This window comes from Monodelphis domestica, chromosome 1 (genome assembly GCF_027887165.1).
Source record: "Monodelphis domestica isolate mMonDom1 chromosome 1, mMonDom1.pri, whole genome shotgun sequence".
In the NCBI taxonomy this organism is placed as follows: domain Eukaryota; kingdom Metazoa; phylum Chordata; class Mammalia; order Didelphimorphia; family Didelphidae; genus Monodelphis; species Monodelphis domestica.
Window position 1 is genome coordinate 738,675,141 of NC_077227.1, and position 15,565 is coordinate 738,690,705.

Consider the following 15,565-nt stretch of genomic DNA (forward strand, 5'->3'; position numbering starts at 1 on the left):
ATGTGTTGTTATTTCTTTGCTCTTTCATCTCTATTGATTTATTTTGATTGATAATTTGACTTCCATGTTTTATCATTCTGTAGTTTAGTCATCAGGACTACATTTCTCTCATAAAAAGATTCAGTAGAACGCTTTCTTTTTCAATTTTTATGAAGAATTTGTGTAGCGTGAGCACTAACAATTCTTTAAATATTTGCTAGAACCCTCCTGTGTACTCATGAGGACTAAGAACTTCCTTTTGGAAGTTCATTTATAGTTCATTCTATTTCCTATTTAAGATTTTCATCTGGTCTTCTGTCAATTTGGGCACTTTAGATTTCTTGTGTTCTCAGTTTTGTTAGCATATAACTGCACATAACCAGCAACTAGGTGGTGCAGTAGATAAAGAGCACAGACTCAGGGAGACTCATCTTCATGAGTTCAAATCTGATTCAGACACTGAAAAAATGAAATTATATTATTGTTTTATATCACTTATTCTAAACCAGTTCATCTTTAATGGTACTTTAGGTGGAATTTGTAACTATGATGTTAGAAAGGCTAGTTCCAGTTGTTGATTAACTGTGTATAAGCAATGATAAATAAGGAGAAGAGTTAGCTCAAGAGCTCTTGTTATCAACCTTAGAATGTTAAGTACACAGCTTCTGTGTAAATTCTGGATAAAAGATAACAGAAGCAACTATATACAGTCATCCATAGAAGAAGGAATTTATTACTAGTGTTTACTTTTATAAGAATTTATGGCAATAACAGATCCCATATTCTATGGGTCAAGGAGATAACTGTTTATCTTTAAGAGTTATTGCCTAAGGGTTTAGTTACAGGATTAATAATATGCTTGGACCTTGTGCTAGAACTTACTAATTGCTATCTAAATTAGTTACAGGATCAATAAAATGCTTGGATCTTGTGCTATAATTTATTAATTACTAGCTAGCATGCTTTGAACATTTGGTTTTGTTAATTGCTGCTCTGTACTAACTGTCGAAAGCCCATAAAAACAACTGTGAACATTCAAAATATGTCTTTGGCACAGGCTGGGTATGGTAAGACCTCTGGCTCTAATTTCCACAATTAAGTATGGATTTTCAGCTCAGAATGAAGGCCCAGATTTTCTTTAATTCTTCCAATACTTAGTAGCTGTGTTACCCTGGGCAGATCACTTGACCCTGATTGCTTCAATTTCCTCATCTCTAAAATGAGCCAGAGAAAGAAAATGGCAAGACAATGCCAATATTTCTACCAAGAAAAATCCAAATGGGGTCACAATGAATTTGGACATAACTAAAATGACCTAATGGCAACTATTCACAATCTATTTTTATTATTCTTTTTATTTCTTCTAGCTTATTGTAATCTGATACTGCTTATTGCTATCTTGACTCTTCCATTTAATAACTATAGAATTCCAAGCAATCACTTAACCACTATTGGCCTCAGTTTCCTCATTTTAAAAATAGGAGTGTTGGAACAGATTATCTCATTGGTTCATTCTACATCATATTAGCAATGGGACTTCGAGAAAATGTCTTCCCTTGACTCTAATTGCTTCTTTTGTAAAAATGAAAGAGCAGACTAGAATATTGAAAAGTTTCCTTCTAATTTTCAACCATTTATCCCAAGTTCCCATTTTTGGACTTCAGTTTTCTCCTTTGTAAAATGGGAGGAAGGACTTGCTTAGGAGTTTTCTAAGCATTCTTCCAGCTGTAAAATCCTATCCTCCTGTACCTTCAGTCTGATCATTGAGGATAAAAGGTTTTCCCAAACTGAGCCTGTAGTCACAGCACCAAAGGAAGCATCCAACTCCTTTTCAAACAGTTCAAAGCTCTGGCTTTAGTACCAAGGAAAGCATTCCTGTTTCAGCACCATGTTTAGAGAACAGCCCACACAGTGTCTCTCTCTTGCACCCTCTTGTGGCAGGAACAATGTCATGTTGCTATTTCAAGGAAGAGACTCCAATGGAATGCACGGAATTATAAAAGCAGAGGGACATAGAATTAGACAGGAGAGGGATCTCAGGCTAGCCCCCTTCCCACTTTGTTTTTCAGATGAAAATAAGGAAATCTACCATATGACTCCCCAAAGAGCACATAGGTAGTGAGTGACAGAGCTGGGAATTCAAGCTCCAATTCCTATGGCTCTACATTCTGTTCCTTTAGAGAGGACCATCAATCTCATACCATAAGAGGAAAATAAAGAGCAAGGAGGGGAAGTGAGTGGAAAAGTCCTACAGTAAGCCAATGGTGCAGCCAAGACAACAACCTGGATTTCCAGTTCAGCATAATATTTTTTCTTTCCAAGAATTCATTTCAAAATGCTCTACCAAAGAAATTCTGGGTAAGAGCACAGTGGTATGAGCTTCCTATCTGCCTCTAGGGGTCTACCGACTTCACCTTGAATCAGTGTGCTTTTCAAATACTTTTTAAGATCAGTTGTGCATAATCATCCTTCCCTCCCTTTTCCTTCCAAGGTTCATGGCCTAATGGGAAGAGTATTAAATTTAAGGGACAGCTGGGCATCTCAGTGGATTGAGAGCCAGACCTAGAGATGAGAAATTGTGGGTTCCAATCTGGCCTCAGAGCCTTACTAGCTGTGTGACCCTGGGCAAGTCACTTCACTCCCATTGCCTAGCCTTTACCATTCTTTTGCCTTGGAACCAATACCCAGTATTGACTCCAAGACAGAAGGTAAGGTTTTTTTTAAGAGTATTAAACTTAGATCCCGGAAACCTGGTATGCATTCCATCTCTACCACTTACTAGCTATGTGACTTAGGTTAGTTCAATGTGTCTCTTTAATTCTTAGTTTTCTCATCTGTGACATAGTGATAAAAAATAACTATGATGGGGGAAGCTAGATAGCTCAGTGGAATGAGAGTCAGGCCCAGAGATGGGAGGTCCTGGGTTCAAGTTTGACCTCAAACACTTCCTAGCTGTGTGACCCTGGGCAAGTCACTTAACCCCCATTGCCTAGCCCTTATCACTCTTTTGTCCTTTTTTTGCCTCTTTTGCCTTGGAACCAATACACAGTATTGATTCCAAGATGGGAGGTAAGGGTTTAAAAAAATAACTATGATCATAGACCTAGAGCTGGAAGCAAATTCAGAAGTCATTTAGTTCAGCCTTTTAATTGTTTATATGAGAAAACGAATTCCCAAAGAGCTTCAATCATTTTCCAGAGGCCTCATGGGTAGCAAACTCTTTGAATAAGTTCTGTATCACATAATGCCATTTGCCCGATGAAACGTCTCTCTCTGGATGGTTGGGGGGAAAGTGCTTGACAAACTGTAAAATGCTACTTTAATTTGAATCCATATAATAAAACCACAATAACTATGATGATGGTGACTACAATTCTTATTAGTTTATTCAACAACAAAACCAATTATTATATAGCTCATAAATAATTTAATATAAAACATACATAAAAGAATTATAATACATTAAATATTAATGAAATCCATATTTATTCACTCTAAGATCTTTGAGCTGTTTGAAAAGGATGCAAATTTGAACTTTCTAACTATAGAAAGGTTAACCCTCCTCACTGTAAACTGGGAATAAGATTGACAGATATTCTCAGAGAACTTGATGTATGAGCAAAAAATCTACTGATGCATATATGATCTAAGTAGAAATTATTTCACCAAGTAAAATTAATGGTGGACAGAAGGCAAAGATAATATTTCTCCAATATAATTGAAGTAATTTACCTGAGGATGGAGTCAATAAAGTCTATTAGTCAATCAAGAATGAACCAATATTTTTTTAGTGTGTATTATGTGCCAGACTCCATGCTGGGTATGGGGGATATGAATACAAATGCCTAGGATCCAAGAGTGGAATCAAAAGGCTCTGTGGGGGTGACATCCACAAGATCTCAGCTAACAGTAAATATACAAAGAAGTGTCAGTTTCCTGAATCATACAGATTTGCCTGAAGGCTCAGAGGGACTTATGGTGACAATTCAGGACCAGGTCATTCCCTCCAGAAATTACAGAAGGGTAATCCTTAAGGGTGCAAGACTTAATGATCAGTGCAGATCATGCTGGGAAATTGTAGAAACTGTGTGATCTGTCACTGCAGATTGTAATACTTCAGCACCTTCTGAATACTTAAAAAGACATGATCAGTCATAAGCTTCATAAATTAAATGGAGATTAACAGATAAATTAACACTTAGAGAATTGTCTGGGGCATTGAGAGATATTTAATGATTTTTTAATATATTGCTCCTGACACAAACCCCAAATTAGCTTTTGTTTTTTTTCAGCAAATAACTTGGATGCAGAGGATTATACTGGAAATAACCATTGTCCATAATCACCCTCTCATAATATTCATCCATAAAAATGTACTAATGTTTTGAATAGATAGCAGCAATCTTAAAACTCAGATTCTTCTAACCATATGGAATGAAAAGCTTCTAAATCTGAACAAAATTATGGAAGAAATCAAAATTATATGGGAAGAGGACAATGGAAACACATATAATCGGTACAAGTTAACCTTAACCAATCTTCAATTTCTCTTCTTTGTATTACATTACTCATGGAAAAGATTTTTCCAATCATAGCAATGATGGGAAGCCATTTTTCCTTGTTGGTCTTCCCATTCTCCTTCCATCTTCAAGAAGCCTTTGCTTCTTCCTATAGAGGAACCACTAACAAGTGTCCCAGCTGCTAGATAACTTAGGAAGTCTAGGCTTGTTTTCTAGATATTATAAGAGCAGCACATCCCAGGACTTTTGGCCATCCCCTTCAAGTAGTTTTTAAACCCATTTCTTAAAAACCCAGTTTAAAAAAACTCACAGAATATAAAAGGCAACAAAAGAGTAATGAAACATGCACATGGTCCCAAATTACAAACTTGATTAGCAAAGCATGGGGTAGTGGTAGAGAAACAAGTGTAATTTGGTTTTGTTTGGGCTAATTCAGGTCAGATATTTTGAGTCACTTAGTGGTAGCCAGAACACTCACGAATGACCATTGTTGTCCTAAAATAAAACAGTCAAACGCAAACCAATGCAAATATTGCCTTTGGCGGGGGTGATAAAGCATGTACACAAATGAGAAAATGAGAAAAGAATAAGTAGTAAGAACTAGGGAAAGCGGGAAAGGCTTCCAATAGGAGATAGTATTGAGTTAATCCTCAGGGAAGCTAAAATGTTTAACAGGTACAGGTACAGGAGTATATTTTAGGCATCATGACAGCTTGTACAAAGGAATGGTGAAAGGAGACATGGGGCAATGCTAGTCATGTCAATTAGTCATATCCTGCTCTTTGCGATTGTTTGGGGTTTTTTTTTGCAAAGATAATGGAGTGGCTTGCCATTCCCTTCTCTAATTCATTTTACAGATGAGGATATGGAGGCAAACAAAGTTAAGTGACTTGCCTAGGGTCATGAAGTTTGAACTCAGGTCCTCCTGACTCCAGGGCCAGCACTCTCACCCCTGCACCACCTTTTTACTCCATAGTATAATGGGTGGGGGTCAAATTTGGGCAGAATACAGAGTGCATGAAGCAGAACGACGTGGAATCAATCTGAGAAGATAAAATGGAGCAAAACTGGAAATAGATCCAAAGTGATGAAGCAATCTCCTGAAGTCAAATAGATAATTAACAATAGAAATAAGATTTGAACTTTATCCCTCTGCAATTCAATTCAGTCAACAGCCATTAAGCATCCTTCTCCCATTCTCCCAGACCCATTGCAATCATATGCCACAACTTGTTCAGTCATTCCTGAATGAACAATGACTATTTCCCCAATTCTTTAAATATGGCTTAATTTGCACAAAAATATTTTATAATTGTATTCATGTACTTCCTAGGTTTCTATTGGGAGGAATTTTCACATTTATTTTATTCTGCCTATGGTTATTTTAAGTGGGGTATCTATTTCCATCTCTTCTTGCAGGTCTTTGTTAGTGATATATAGAAATACTGATATTTATGCAGATTTATTTTATATTCTGCTGCTTTGCCATCATTATTACTTGTTTCAAATAGTTTGTTAATTGTATCTCTAGGAATTTCTGCATATACCACCATATCAAGATAGTTTTGTTATATCTTAGCTATTCTGATTCCTTCAATTTCTTTTTCTTCTCTTATTGCTATCACTAGAATTTCTAATACAATATTAAATTATACAGGTGATAATGAGCATAGTTGTTTACTCTTGATCCTCTTCAGAAGGCTTCTAACTTCTCCATATTAAAACTATTTTGATGGTTTTAGGTAGATCTTTTTTGATACCATTTTAATATTAAAAAATCTACTTGTACCTATTCTTTCCAGTGTTTTAGTAGGAATGAGTATTGTATTTTGTCAAAAGCTTTTCCTGCATCTATTGAGATAATCATATGATTCTTGGTGTTTACATAATCAATTATGTTAATAATTTTCCTTATATCAAACCACATTTTCAGTTCTTGTATAAATCCTTTTTGGTTACAACGTATGATTTTTGTGATATATTATTGTCTCCCAGCTTATATTTTATTTAGAATTTCTATATCTGCATTCATTAATAAAATTAATCTATAATTTTCTTCCTCCATTTTTGTTCTTCCTGGTTTTGGTATCAATACCATGCTTGTCTTATAAAAGGAGTTTGTCAGGACTCCTTCTTTACCTACTATTTTGAATAATTTATTTGATATTGAAATTAATTGATCTTTAAATGTTTGATAGAATTTACTTGCAAATCCATTTATTCTTCATGCTTTTTTTCCCTTAGGAAGTTCATTTGTGGCCTCTTCAATTTCTTTTTCTAAAATAAGTTTATTTAGGTATTCTATTTCCTCCTCTTATAGTCTAGGTAGTTTATATTATTATAGGTATTCTTCTATTTAATTTACATTGTTAAATTTATTGGCATGTAATTAGGTGAAAGAACTCCTAATAATTGCTTTGATTTCATCTTCAATGGTGGTATATTAATCCCTTTCAAGTTTACTGATTTTTAAAAAACCCTTACCTTCCACCTTAGAATCAATACTGTGTATTGGTTCCAAGACAGAAGAGTAGTAAGGGCTAGGCAATGGGGGTTAAGTGACTTGCCCAGGGTCACACAGCTGGGAAGTGGCTGAGGTCAAATTTGAACCTAGGACCTCCCATTTCTAGGCCTGGTTCTCAATCCACTGAGCTACCCAGCAGCCCCTGTTGTTTTTTTTTCATAAAACCAACTCCCTCTTTTATTTATTCATTCTATGATTTTCTGACTCAATTTTATCTCTCACATTTAATTTTTAGGTTATCTAGTTTGGTGTTTCTTTGGAGATGCTTTATTTGCTCATTTTCTAGTCTTTTAAAGTTGCACTCCCAAGGACATCCTCAGTCTCAGGAATGTGGTAGATATCACTTGGCTGTGATTCAGGGCCAGCTCCCCATAAGCTCTTTGATATCAGGTTACAGAGTCCAAGAGAAAGACAACACTGCACCCAAAGACATCTTCTTCTATTGCAAACTCATTGAACCATGGTCTATCTAAAATCCTCTGGGTGTTCTGTTCTGTTGAATCCTTTTACATAAGAGGAAGGGGCAAAGGTTCATAGGTATATCATTAGGGGAAGGACTGGGAATCCTAGGATAAGCTTTGAAGGGGAATTTCCCCCCCATAATTGATGGGCTGTGGCAGGGAGGCTCATATTAAAAGTGGCTAATTGGTGACCAGACTGCTGTGGATCCCAGAGCAGGAGCTCCTCAATAAAGGCAAGGGCTGGCTGGCTTAGGGCTGCTCAGAGGGGTGACCTAGGTTCTGCTCCAGTACTCCTGGACTTTGGACAAGTTCCTGGCTGGGTCAATCACATGTGTCTCAAGGAAAACCAGAAATCTGCCAAGTGGGGAGGAAGGGGTGTAAAATTAAGACACATTCTGTAGGGATTTGAAACCCCAACTCCTCATCTCCATTGCCATCCCCCCATACTTCTTAAACCAGAGAACAGCTCCTAGTAACTATTGTATGGGGTCAACTGGGATTGCATATTTATTTTAATTTTTGTTATCTCAGAAACAGGAGAACTTTGGCCAACTGCTTGCCTTCCCCAAACAGTGTCTATGAACATGTTTGGCATATGCCAAGCCGAATCATTCAGGAGGGAATTCTAGGATGGATGAACAAGAAAGGCTGTTTCTAGGAAACTAGAAAAATTCTTTGCAATAAGTTTCTCCAAAAAAGATCTCATATCTGAGAAATAGGAATAAATGACTTAAATTGATGACCAAGAGCCATTCCCCAGTGGGCAAATGGTCAAAGATATGAAGGAGCAATTTACAAAGAAATAAACTCAAGTTTTCAATAACTACATGAAAAAATGTTCCAGGTCATTCATGATTAGAAAAATAGAAACAAAACAACTCTGAAGTTCTACTTCACTTCTGCCAGATTGGCAAAGATGAGAAAGGTAGATGCGGAATGTTACAGGGCTATGGGAAAACGTGCAGATAGTAATATACTGTTCATGCACACTGGACCAGACAATGTGGAAAGCAAAATTTGGAACTAAGTCCCCAAAGTCACTAACAAGTCCTGCCCTTCTGCCCATCAATACTACTATTAGCCCTACACCCTCAAAGAGATCAAAATATAAAGGGAAAGTATGCAGATGGGCAAAAATATTTATAGCAGCCCTTTTCATGCTATCCAGACACTGGAAATTAAGGAGGTGGGAAGTGGCTAAATAAGTTTTATTCCTCTGATCCAAATTCTCTTTCCTGGCTACTACTCCCCTTCATGTGTTGTTTCTCCTTATTAGGGAAGATCCTTGAGAGCAGACACAGTCTGTCTCCCTTCTGAATTTCTATTCCTAATGTTTATCTCACCATTTTGTGAATAGTTGGCTCTTAGGAAAATTCTTTCATTCATTTCTGCGATCAAAAGTTAAGTGTGTGGGTCTTCTGGTTTGCTAAATGTCTAAAAGAAATCACGTTATCACAGAACCAAGGAGGGGCAAGAACTATTAGGTGCTCCCCAGTCCAAAGCAGAGTGGAGCAGGAATTCTCTCTACAGGGTGACCATCTAGCCTAGGCTTGAAGACTTCTAGTAATGGGAAAGCCCCTTCCCTCTGGCTCTGAGAGTCAGTGACTTCTGGTAAGTTCTTTCTCAGTGTGTGGTCCTAAGAAAAGACTGTCTGTGCCTGACTGCTGGCTGCTGAAAGCACTGTTTCCACACAACTAGAAACAGATCAGAGGAAGGATTTTCAGGATGTTCATGCTAGGATTCAATTATACCTTTGGGTCAGCCCAAATCGCAGCCAGAGGGCTGTGTGGGGGGAGGGAGAGAGCCCAAAGAAAAGGGGGATCCAGAGGCCAGGGAGGTGTGGATTGGCTTCTCCAAATCTAGGGCTAGCCTGGCTCTCTCAGCAATGGGAAGAGCGAGATGATGGGTTGGACGGGATGCCACACTCCAGATCTGAGCACTGCGTGTACCAGTGGGTGGAGTTGGTAGAGGAAAGAGTGAAAAGTCATTATTCTACTCTCAGATGAGTCCAGCAGGAGAAAGGGCACTGATCGTTTGGCAGCACACATCATCGACTTGGAAGCACTCAGGCAAATACTTAGAAGTGCAGCCTGGAAAGAAAATACAAGTTGCAAAGGCAGCAACAGCAAAAGAGAGAAGTGTCGGAATCTGGAAAAACAAGAGGTAAGGAGAGAGCAGAGGGAGTTTCCTGGAAGAAGTCTCATCCATCTCTGAGTTCTCTTCATAGGACAAAAGATTTAGAGCTTAAAGGAACCCAAGATACTGATTCTTTCACTTTCTCCCATCTCCATTTTACAGATTAGAAAGCAGCTCAGACAGGTTAAGTGATTTGCCCACAGTTATTCAAGGAAGAAGTGACAAGGCAGGATTAGAACTCAAACCTTCTGACTCTATAGCCAGCACTCTATCCCATGTACCACACTGTCTCTAGTTCAAGCTCCTATGGCCTGGGACCATAGGAATTGGTCTGAATTGAGAGAAAAGACATTTAAATCTCATCTAGAGACTGTCTATTTCGGATGTCCCAGAATGACACTCCTGGATTTCTTTAGTTCTTGCTTCTTTCATCCCAGCCAATTTACTGTCTTGCAGGCTGACTCCAGATGGGGACAAAACAACTCTAGAGCTAACAGAGGGTAGAACGGGAGCAGTTTCTCTCCTTTGCCTCCCAATCCCCCATTCAGGAAACAACTTTTTTTTTTCCCCCAGGAAAAGAAAGTGAGTTCTATGGAGGGAAGCGGTAGGACTGAGTTGGATGGACAAGGAGAGTGTCAGTCTTCTTTCTTCTATAGGGTCCCTTGGAGAAGGAGACTGAAGAATCCATGGCTCCCCATCACATCCGGAAATATGAAGACCAAGACAGGGAGGCTGTGATAGACATATTCACTAAGGGAACACTGTATCTGAATCCTTCTTGCTTCTTCCATCTGCTAAAGCAGCCAAGAGGCTTCCTGGTCCTGCTAGGGGGCCCCAGTGCCCTGTTCCTTGGGTCTGGTTCCCTCCTCCTGTCTCTCTTGGCCTTCCTGGGCTTCTTGGCTGTCCTGTGGTGGGTTGCTGCATATCCCTTCTCCTCCTATCTTGACCATGCTTTGCACACAGACATGAAAGACATCAGGAAATCCTATCTCAGTGCCAGAGGGTCTTGTTTCTGGGTAGCAGAGTCAGAGGGTCAGGTGGTGGGCATGGTGTGTGCCCGCCCGGCACAAGAGGCTTCAGGAAGACAGAAAAACCTGGAGTTGCTCCATTTGTCAGTGGACCAAGAGCACTGGGGCAAGGGTATTGCCAAATCCCTTACCCAAACTGTGCTCCAGTTTGCACAGGACCAAGGCTATGATAACGTAGTCTTGAGTACCATTAAATTGAATTATGCAGCTCAACGATTGTATGAGCGTCTGGGCTTCTGGAAATCACATGAAGCCTTTGTTTCTCTGAAATGGAAGATGATAGCTATTCCTTTTTTCTTCTATGAATATACAGTTGCTTCTTCACTCTAAAAGCTCCTTGAGGGGACAGCTGGATAGCTCCATGGATTGAGAGCCAGACCTAGAGATGGGAGGTCCTGGGTTCAAATCTGGCCTCAGACACTTCTAAGCTGTGTGACCCTGGGCAAGTCACTTGACCCCCATTGCCTAGACCTGACCACTCTTCTGCCTTGGAACCAATACACAGCATTGATTCCAAGACGGAAGGTAAGGTTTTTTTTAAAAAAGCCCCTTGAACCATCTTTGTCTTTAACCCTTTATAAAAATATTGATTGACTCACAATAATACTGAGCATACCATCAGCACTCATTAAGGCTGTAAACTGCTGCCACTGACTCTCTTCTCTTGTGTTAAATGCCCCGCTGCCAAAAAACAAAAGGGATTTATGATGGGTGGGTAGAATCACAGAATCTCAGAACTAGAAAGAATCTCATTGGCATCCAGGCTAACTCAGTGTTAAACAGGAATCACTACCACAACATATTGATTAATGACAATCCAGGCTTTGCTTGGACCCCTTTAGTGAGAAGAAAAACTCTGCCTTGGAAGGAAGCCCATTCCACTTTCTCATATTCAATAAATGCTTGGGATTTGAAGGCGAGTTGGGTCATTTCTTTAAGTGTCAGAAATTTAGATCGAACAAAGCAAGATGGTGCTCTCTGGTTACCTGCAAGGAGTGCCTCATTGCATAGATATCAAGCATGGATAGTGTGAAGATAATACATGATATGACAGAAATGGGTTTAGGGGAAGGGGAATCCTTTGTTTTGTAGAGTGTTGCCATTCTTATTCCTCCAGTAAAGCTACCCTTTGATACCTCAGGGTGAGAGGTGAAAAGAATTTCCACAATGACCTACCCAACTGGTGGTGGTCCAGCCTCTGATGAAAAACTTCCAAAGATGGGGAACCTCTGGCCCCATCTGATTGTCTTTAATCTCTTGTCCAAGGACTAGCCTAGATGAACTTGGAGAAGCTCATCTCCACATCTACAAGGGGATGAATTTTTTTTTGCCTCAAAAATTCTTGATGAGGGGGCAGCTTGGTGGCTCAGTGAATTGAGAACCAAACCTAGAGACAGAAGGTGAGGGTTAAAAAAAATTCTTGATATTCAACCCTATCCAAGAATCTTAATCATATTTGGTATTGTATATTTCTAGAAGTCTGATGAATCCTAAGGATCTCTTCTTAGAATAATGTTTTTAAATACATAAAAATACATAAAATAAAATACACAGCATTACAAATTATATATATATATATATATACTTTTTAAAAAACCCTTACCTTCTGTCTTGGAATCAATATGGTGTATTGCTTCCAAGGCAGAAGAATGATAAGGGCTAGGCAATGGGTGTCAAGTGAATTGCCCAGGATCACACAGCTAGGAAGTGTCTGAGGTCAGATTTGAACCCAGGACCTCCCATCTCTAGGCTTTGCTCTCAATACACTGAGCTACCCAGCTGGCCCCTTTATACATAGACTTTTGCACTCAGTGGATGTACAACTCAATAATCATTGAATTATTATTCTTTATGAATGGCAATATATAAATAAACTTGAGACCTGGGTTGAATTAAATTATAAACATATTTTTTAAAGCAAAGCACCAATCTTAGTTAAAAGGTATTGGTGGAAGAAGGATGCACGTATATGAAATTATAGATCTTAGAAGTATTGTGTACCAACAAAGTAAGAAGTACAAGTTTTGGAACCTGGTGGTTCAGGGTTTGAATCCTGACTTTGACACATACTAGTTGTGTGATCACTTAGCCTCCCTAGGTTTCTTCATTTGTAAGATGAGGGAATTGGACCACATAGTGTCTAAGCTTCCTTCTAGCTTTGTCTATAATCCTATCATCACTATTGGTAAGAATAGGACTTTCAGCATTATTATTATTATTAGAATGCTCTAGAAACACAAATGAACACCCTTGCTATTACTCCCAAATTTTAAAAAATGAACCTTTTCCCATGGTCTGAACAGTCCATCTGAGCTGGTGGTTTTGAATAGGGAAACTTATGATCTGCTCAGTGAGAGTGTGTGTGGGGAAAGAAGTTCCTGTTTCCTGTCCCTTCCTTCTTTTACCTCACAAGTCAATATTGGTATGGGTTTAGAGAAAAAGTAAAAAGCTGCCTAATTGGAAAACTCTTAGAAGAAAGTACAATTTCCTCTAGTCTCTAGTTGGACTCACTTTCAGGAAGCAATATCAAAGAAAATAATAGCTGGGTACTTGGGAGTGTGAAGATTGGATTTAACTATCTCCTGATTGTAACAATGAAGATACTTAGCTCTTCCTTTATTGTGAAGATTGATTGTAATCTCCTAATTGTAACAATGAAGGTACTTATTTATTGGGAAGATTGAATTGTAATCCAGTCTATTTTTAGATTTTAATCCCCAAAAGGTGATAACTCAGTATGTGAAGTATATCTACCCATTTTAACTACAAAAGGTGTTAAGTAACCCAAAAGGCGTAATCTTACCAAAGAAGGTGTGAACTACAGAATGGGCAGGCCTGGAGAGGAGCATCTGCTGTGATTGGTAGACGTGAAATTTAGGGGAGGTGACACAAGAGGAAAAGATCTTTAAAAAGAGGACAAAAGGTGAGAAGAAGATATTTAGATATATTGGATTTGAGATTCAATTCAAGGATATCAAAGAACTCTCTGACTCAGAGGAGAGACTGGAAGACAGACACTTGGGGAGAGACTGGAAGACAGACACCCAGACTTCTTTACAGTTTAGATGGTCACTGATGGTAAGTGAAAGGCTGACATAGTGATCCTGCCTTTCTGGAGGTATAAAGCCTCCAGGAAAGGCCCATATGAGACTCTTTTCCTTGATTAGGGCCTTAGTATTTCTACCTGGCTCAGAGGAAGTCGAAGTTTCCTTTCTCTCTCTCATTCCTTAATATATTCCTTCTATTGTAAATAAAACTACCATAAATTCCATTTTCTTTAGTAATTCATTTCGGGATTTAGAAATTAAATCCATGATGACCACCTATTAATATGTTTCAGTCTCACCCACAATTAATTTTTTCTTTTTTTCTTCTTTTTTAAATAATATTTTATTTGATCATTTCCAAGCATTATACATTAGAGACAAAGATCATTTTCTTTTCCTCTCCCCCCCCCCCATAGCCGACACATGATTCCACTGGGTATCACATGTGTTCTTGATTTGAACCCTTTGCCATGTTGTTAGTATTTGCATTAGAGTGTTCGTTCAGAGTATCTCCTCTGACCTTTCCCCTCAACCACTGTAGTCAGGCAGTTGCTTTTCCTCGGTGTTTCTACTTCCACAGTTTGTCCTCTGCTTATGGATAGTGTTTTTTAGGTCCCTGCAGATTGTTCAGGGACATTGCATTGCCACTAATGGAGAAGTCCATTCCGTTTGATTATACCACAATGTATCAGTCTCTGTGTACAATGTTTTCCTGGTTCTGCTCCTCTTGCTTTGCATCAATTCCTGGAGGTCGTTCCAGTCTCCATGGAATTCCTCTACTTTATTATTCCTTTGAGCACAATAGTATTCCATCACCAACATATACCACAATTTGCTCAGCCATTCCCCAATTGAAGGGCATCCCCTCGTTTTCCAGTTTTTGGCCACCACAAAGAGTGCAGCTTTGAATATTCTTGTACAAGTCTTTTTCCTTATTATCTCTTATTATCAGTGCTATGGCTGGATCAAAGGGCAGACAGTCTTTTATCACCATTTGGGCATAGTTCCAAATTGCCCTCTGGAATGGCTGGATCAGTTCACAACTCCACCAGCAATGCATTAATGTTCCAACTTTGCCACATCCCCTCCAGCATTCATTACTTTCCATAGCTGTCATGTTGGCCAATCTGCTAGGTGTGAGGTGATACCTCAGAGTTGTTTTGATTTGCATCTCTCTGATTATATGGGATTATTTAAGAAAACTATTTCTTCTTCTGTTAGTCTAGGCAATTTATATTTTTGTTAATATTCATCAATATCACCTAGGTTGGAATATTTATTGCCATATAGTTGGGCAAAGTAGTTTTTAATGATTGCCTTAATTTCCTCTTCATTGGAGGTGAGATCCCCCTTTTCATCCTTGATGCTATTAATTTGCCTTTCTTCTTTCCTTTTTTTAATTAAATTAACCAGTACTTTGTCTATTTTGTCTGTTTTTTCAAAGTACCAGCTTCTAGTCTTGTTTATTAGCTCAATAGTTCTGTCACTTTCTATTTTATTAATTTCTCCCTTAATTTTTAGGTTCTCTAGTATGGTTTTCTTCTGGGGGGTTTTAATTTGTTCATTCTCAAGTTTTTTGATTTGCATTTCCAATTCCTTGGTCTCTGTCCTCCCTAATTTGTTAATATATGCACTCAGGGATATGAATTTTCCTCTAAGTACTGCCTTGGCTGCATCCCATAAGGTTTGAAAGGATGTTTCGCCGTTGTCATTTTCTTCAACAAAATTGTTAATTGTTTCTATGATTTCTTCTCTAACTATCCGATTTTGGAGTATCATGTTATTTAATTTCCAATTAATTTTTGATTTGGGTCTCCATGTACCCTTGCCGATCAATATTTTAATTGCCTTGTGATCTGAAAAGGCTGCA

General features: G+C 38.5%; 1 protein-coding gene across 1 annotated transcript; it reads left to right on the forward strand.

The window, feature by feature from the left end:
- The first annotated feature begins 9,412 nt into the window (after positions 1 to 9,412).
- LOC100022462 (N-acetyltransferase family 8 member 3-like) lies at positions 9,413 to 13,919 on the forward strand. Its single transcript, XM_007477856.2, has 2 exons — positions 9,413 to 9,647; positions 10,277 to 13,919. Exon 2 carries the CDS (start codon positions 10,307 to 10,309, stop codon positions 10,976 to 10,978), a length of 672 nt encoding a protein of 223 aa, XP_007477918.2. The 5' UTR covers positions 9,413 to 9,647; positions 10,277 to 10,306; the 3' UTR covers positions 10,979 to 13,919.
- Positions 13,920 to 15,565: the final 1,646 nt, after the last annotated feature.

Bases quoted from the DNA above. Each gene is read 5' to 3' on its own strand.
- LOC100022462 (XM_007477856.2), top strand. From the start codon at position 10,307: ATGGCTCCCCATCACATCCGGAAATATGAAGACCAAGACAGGGAGGCT.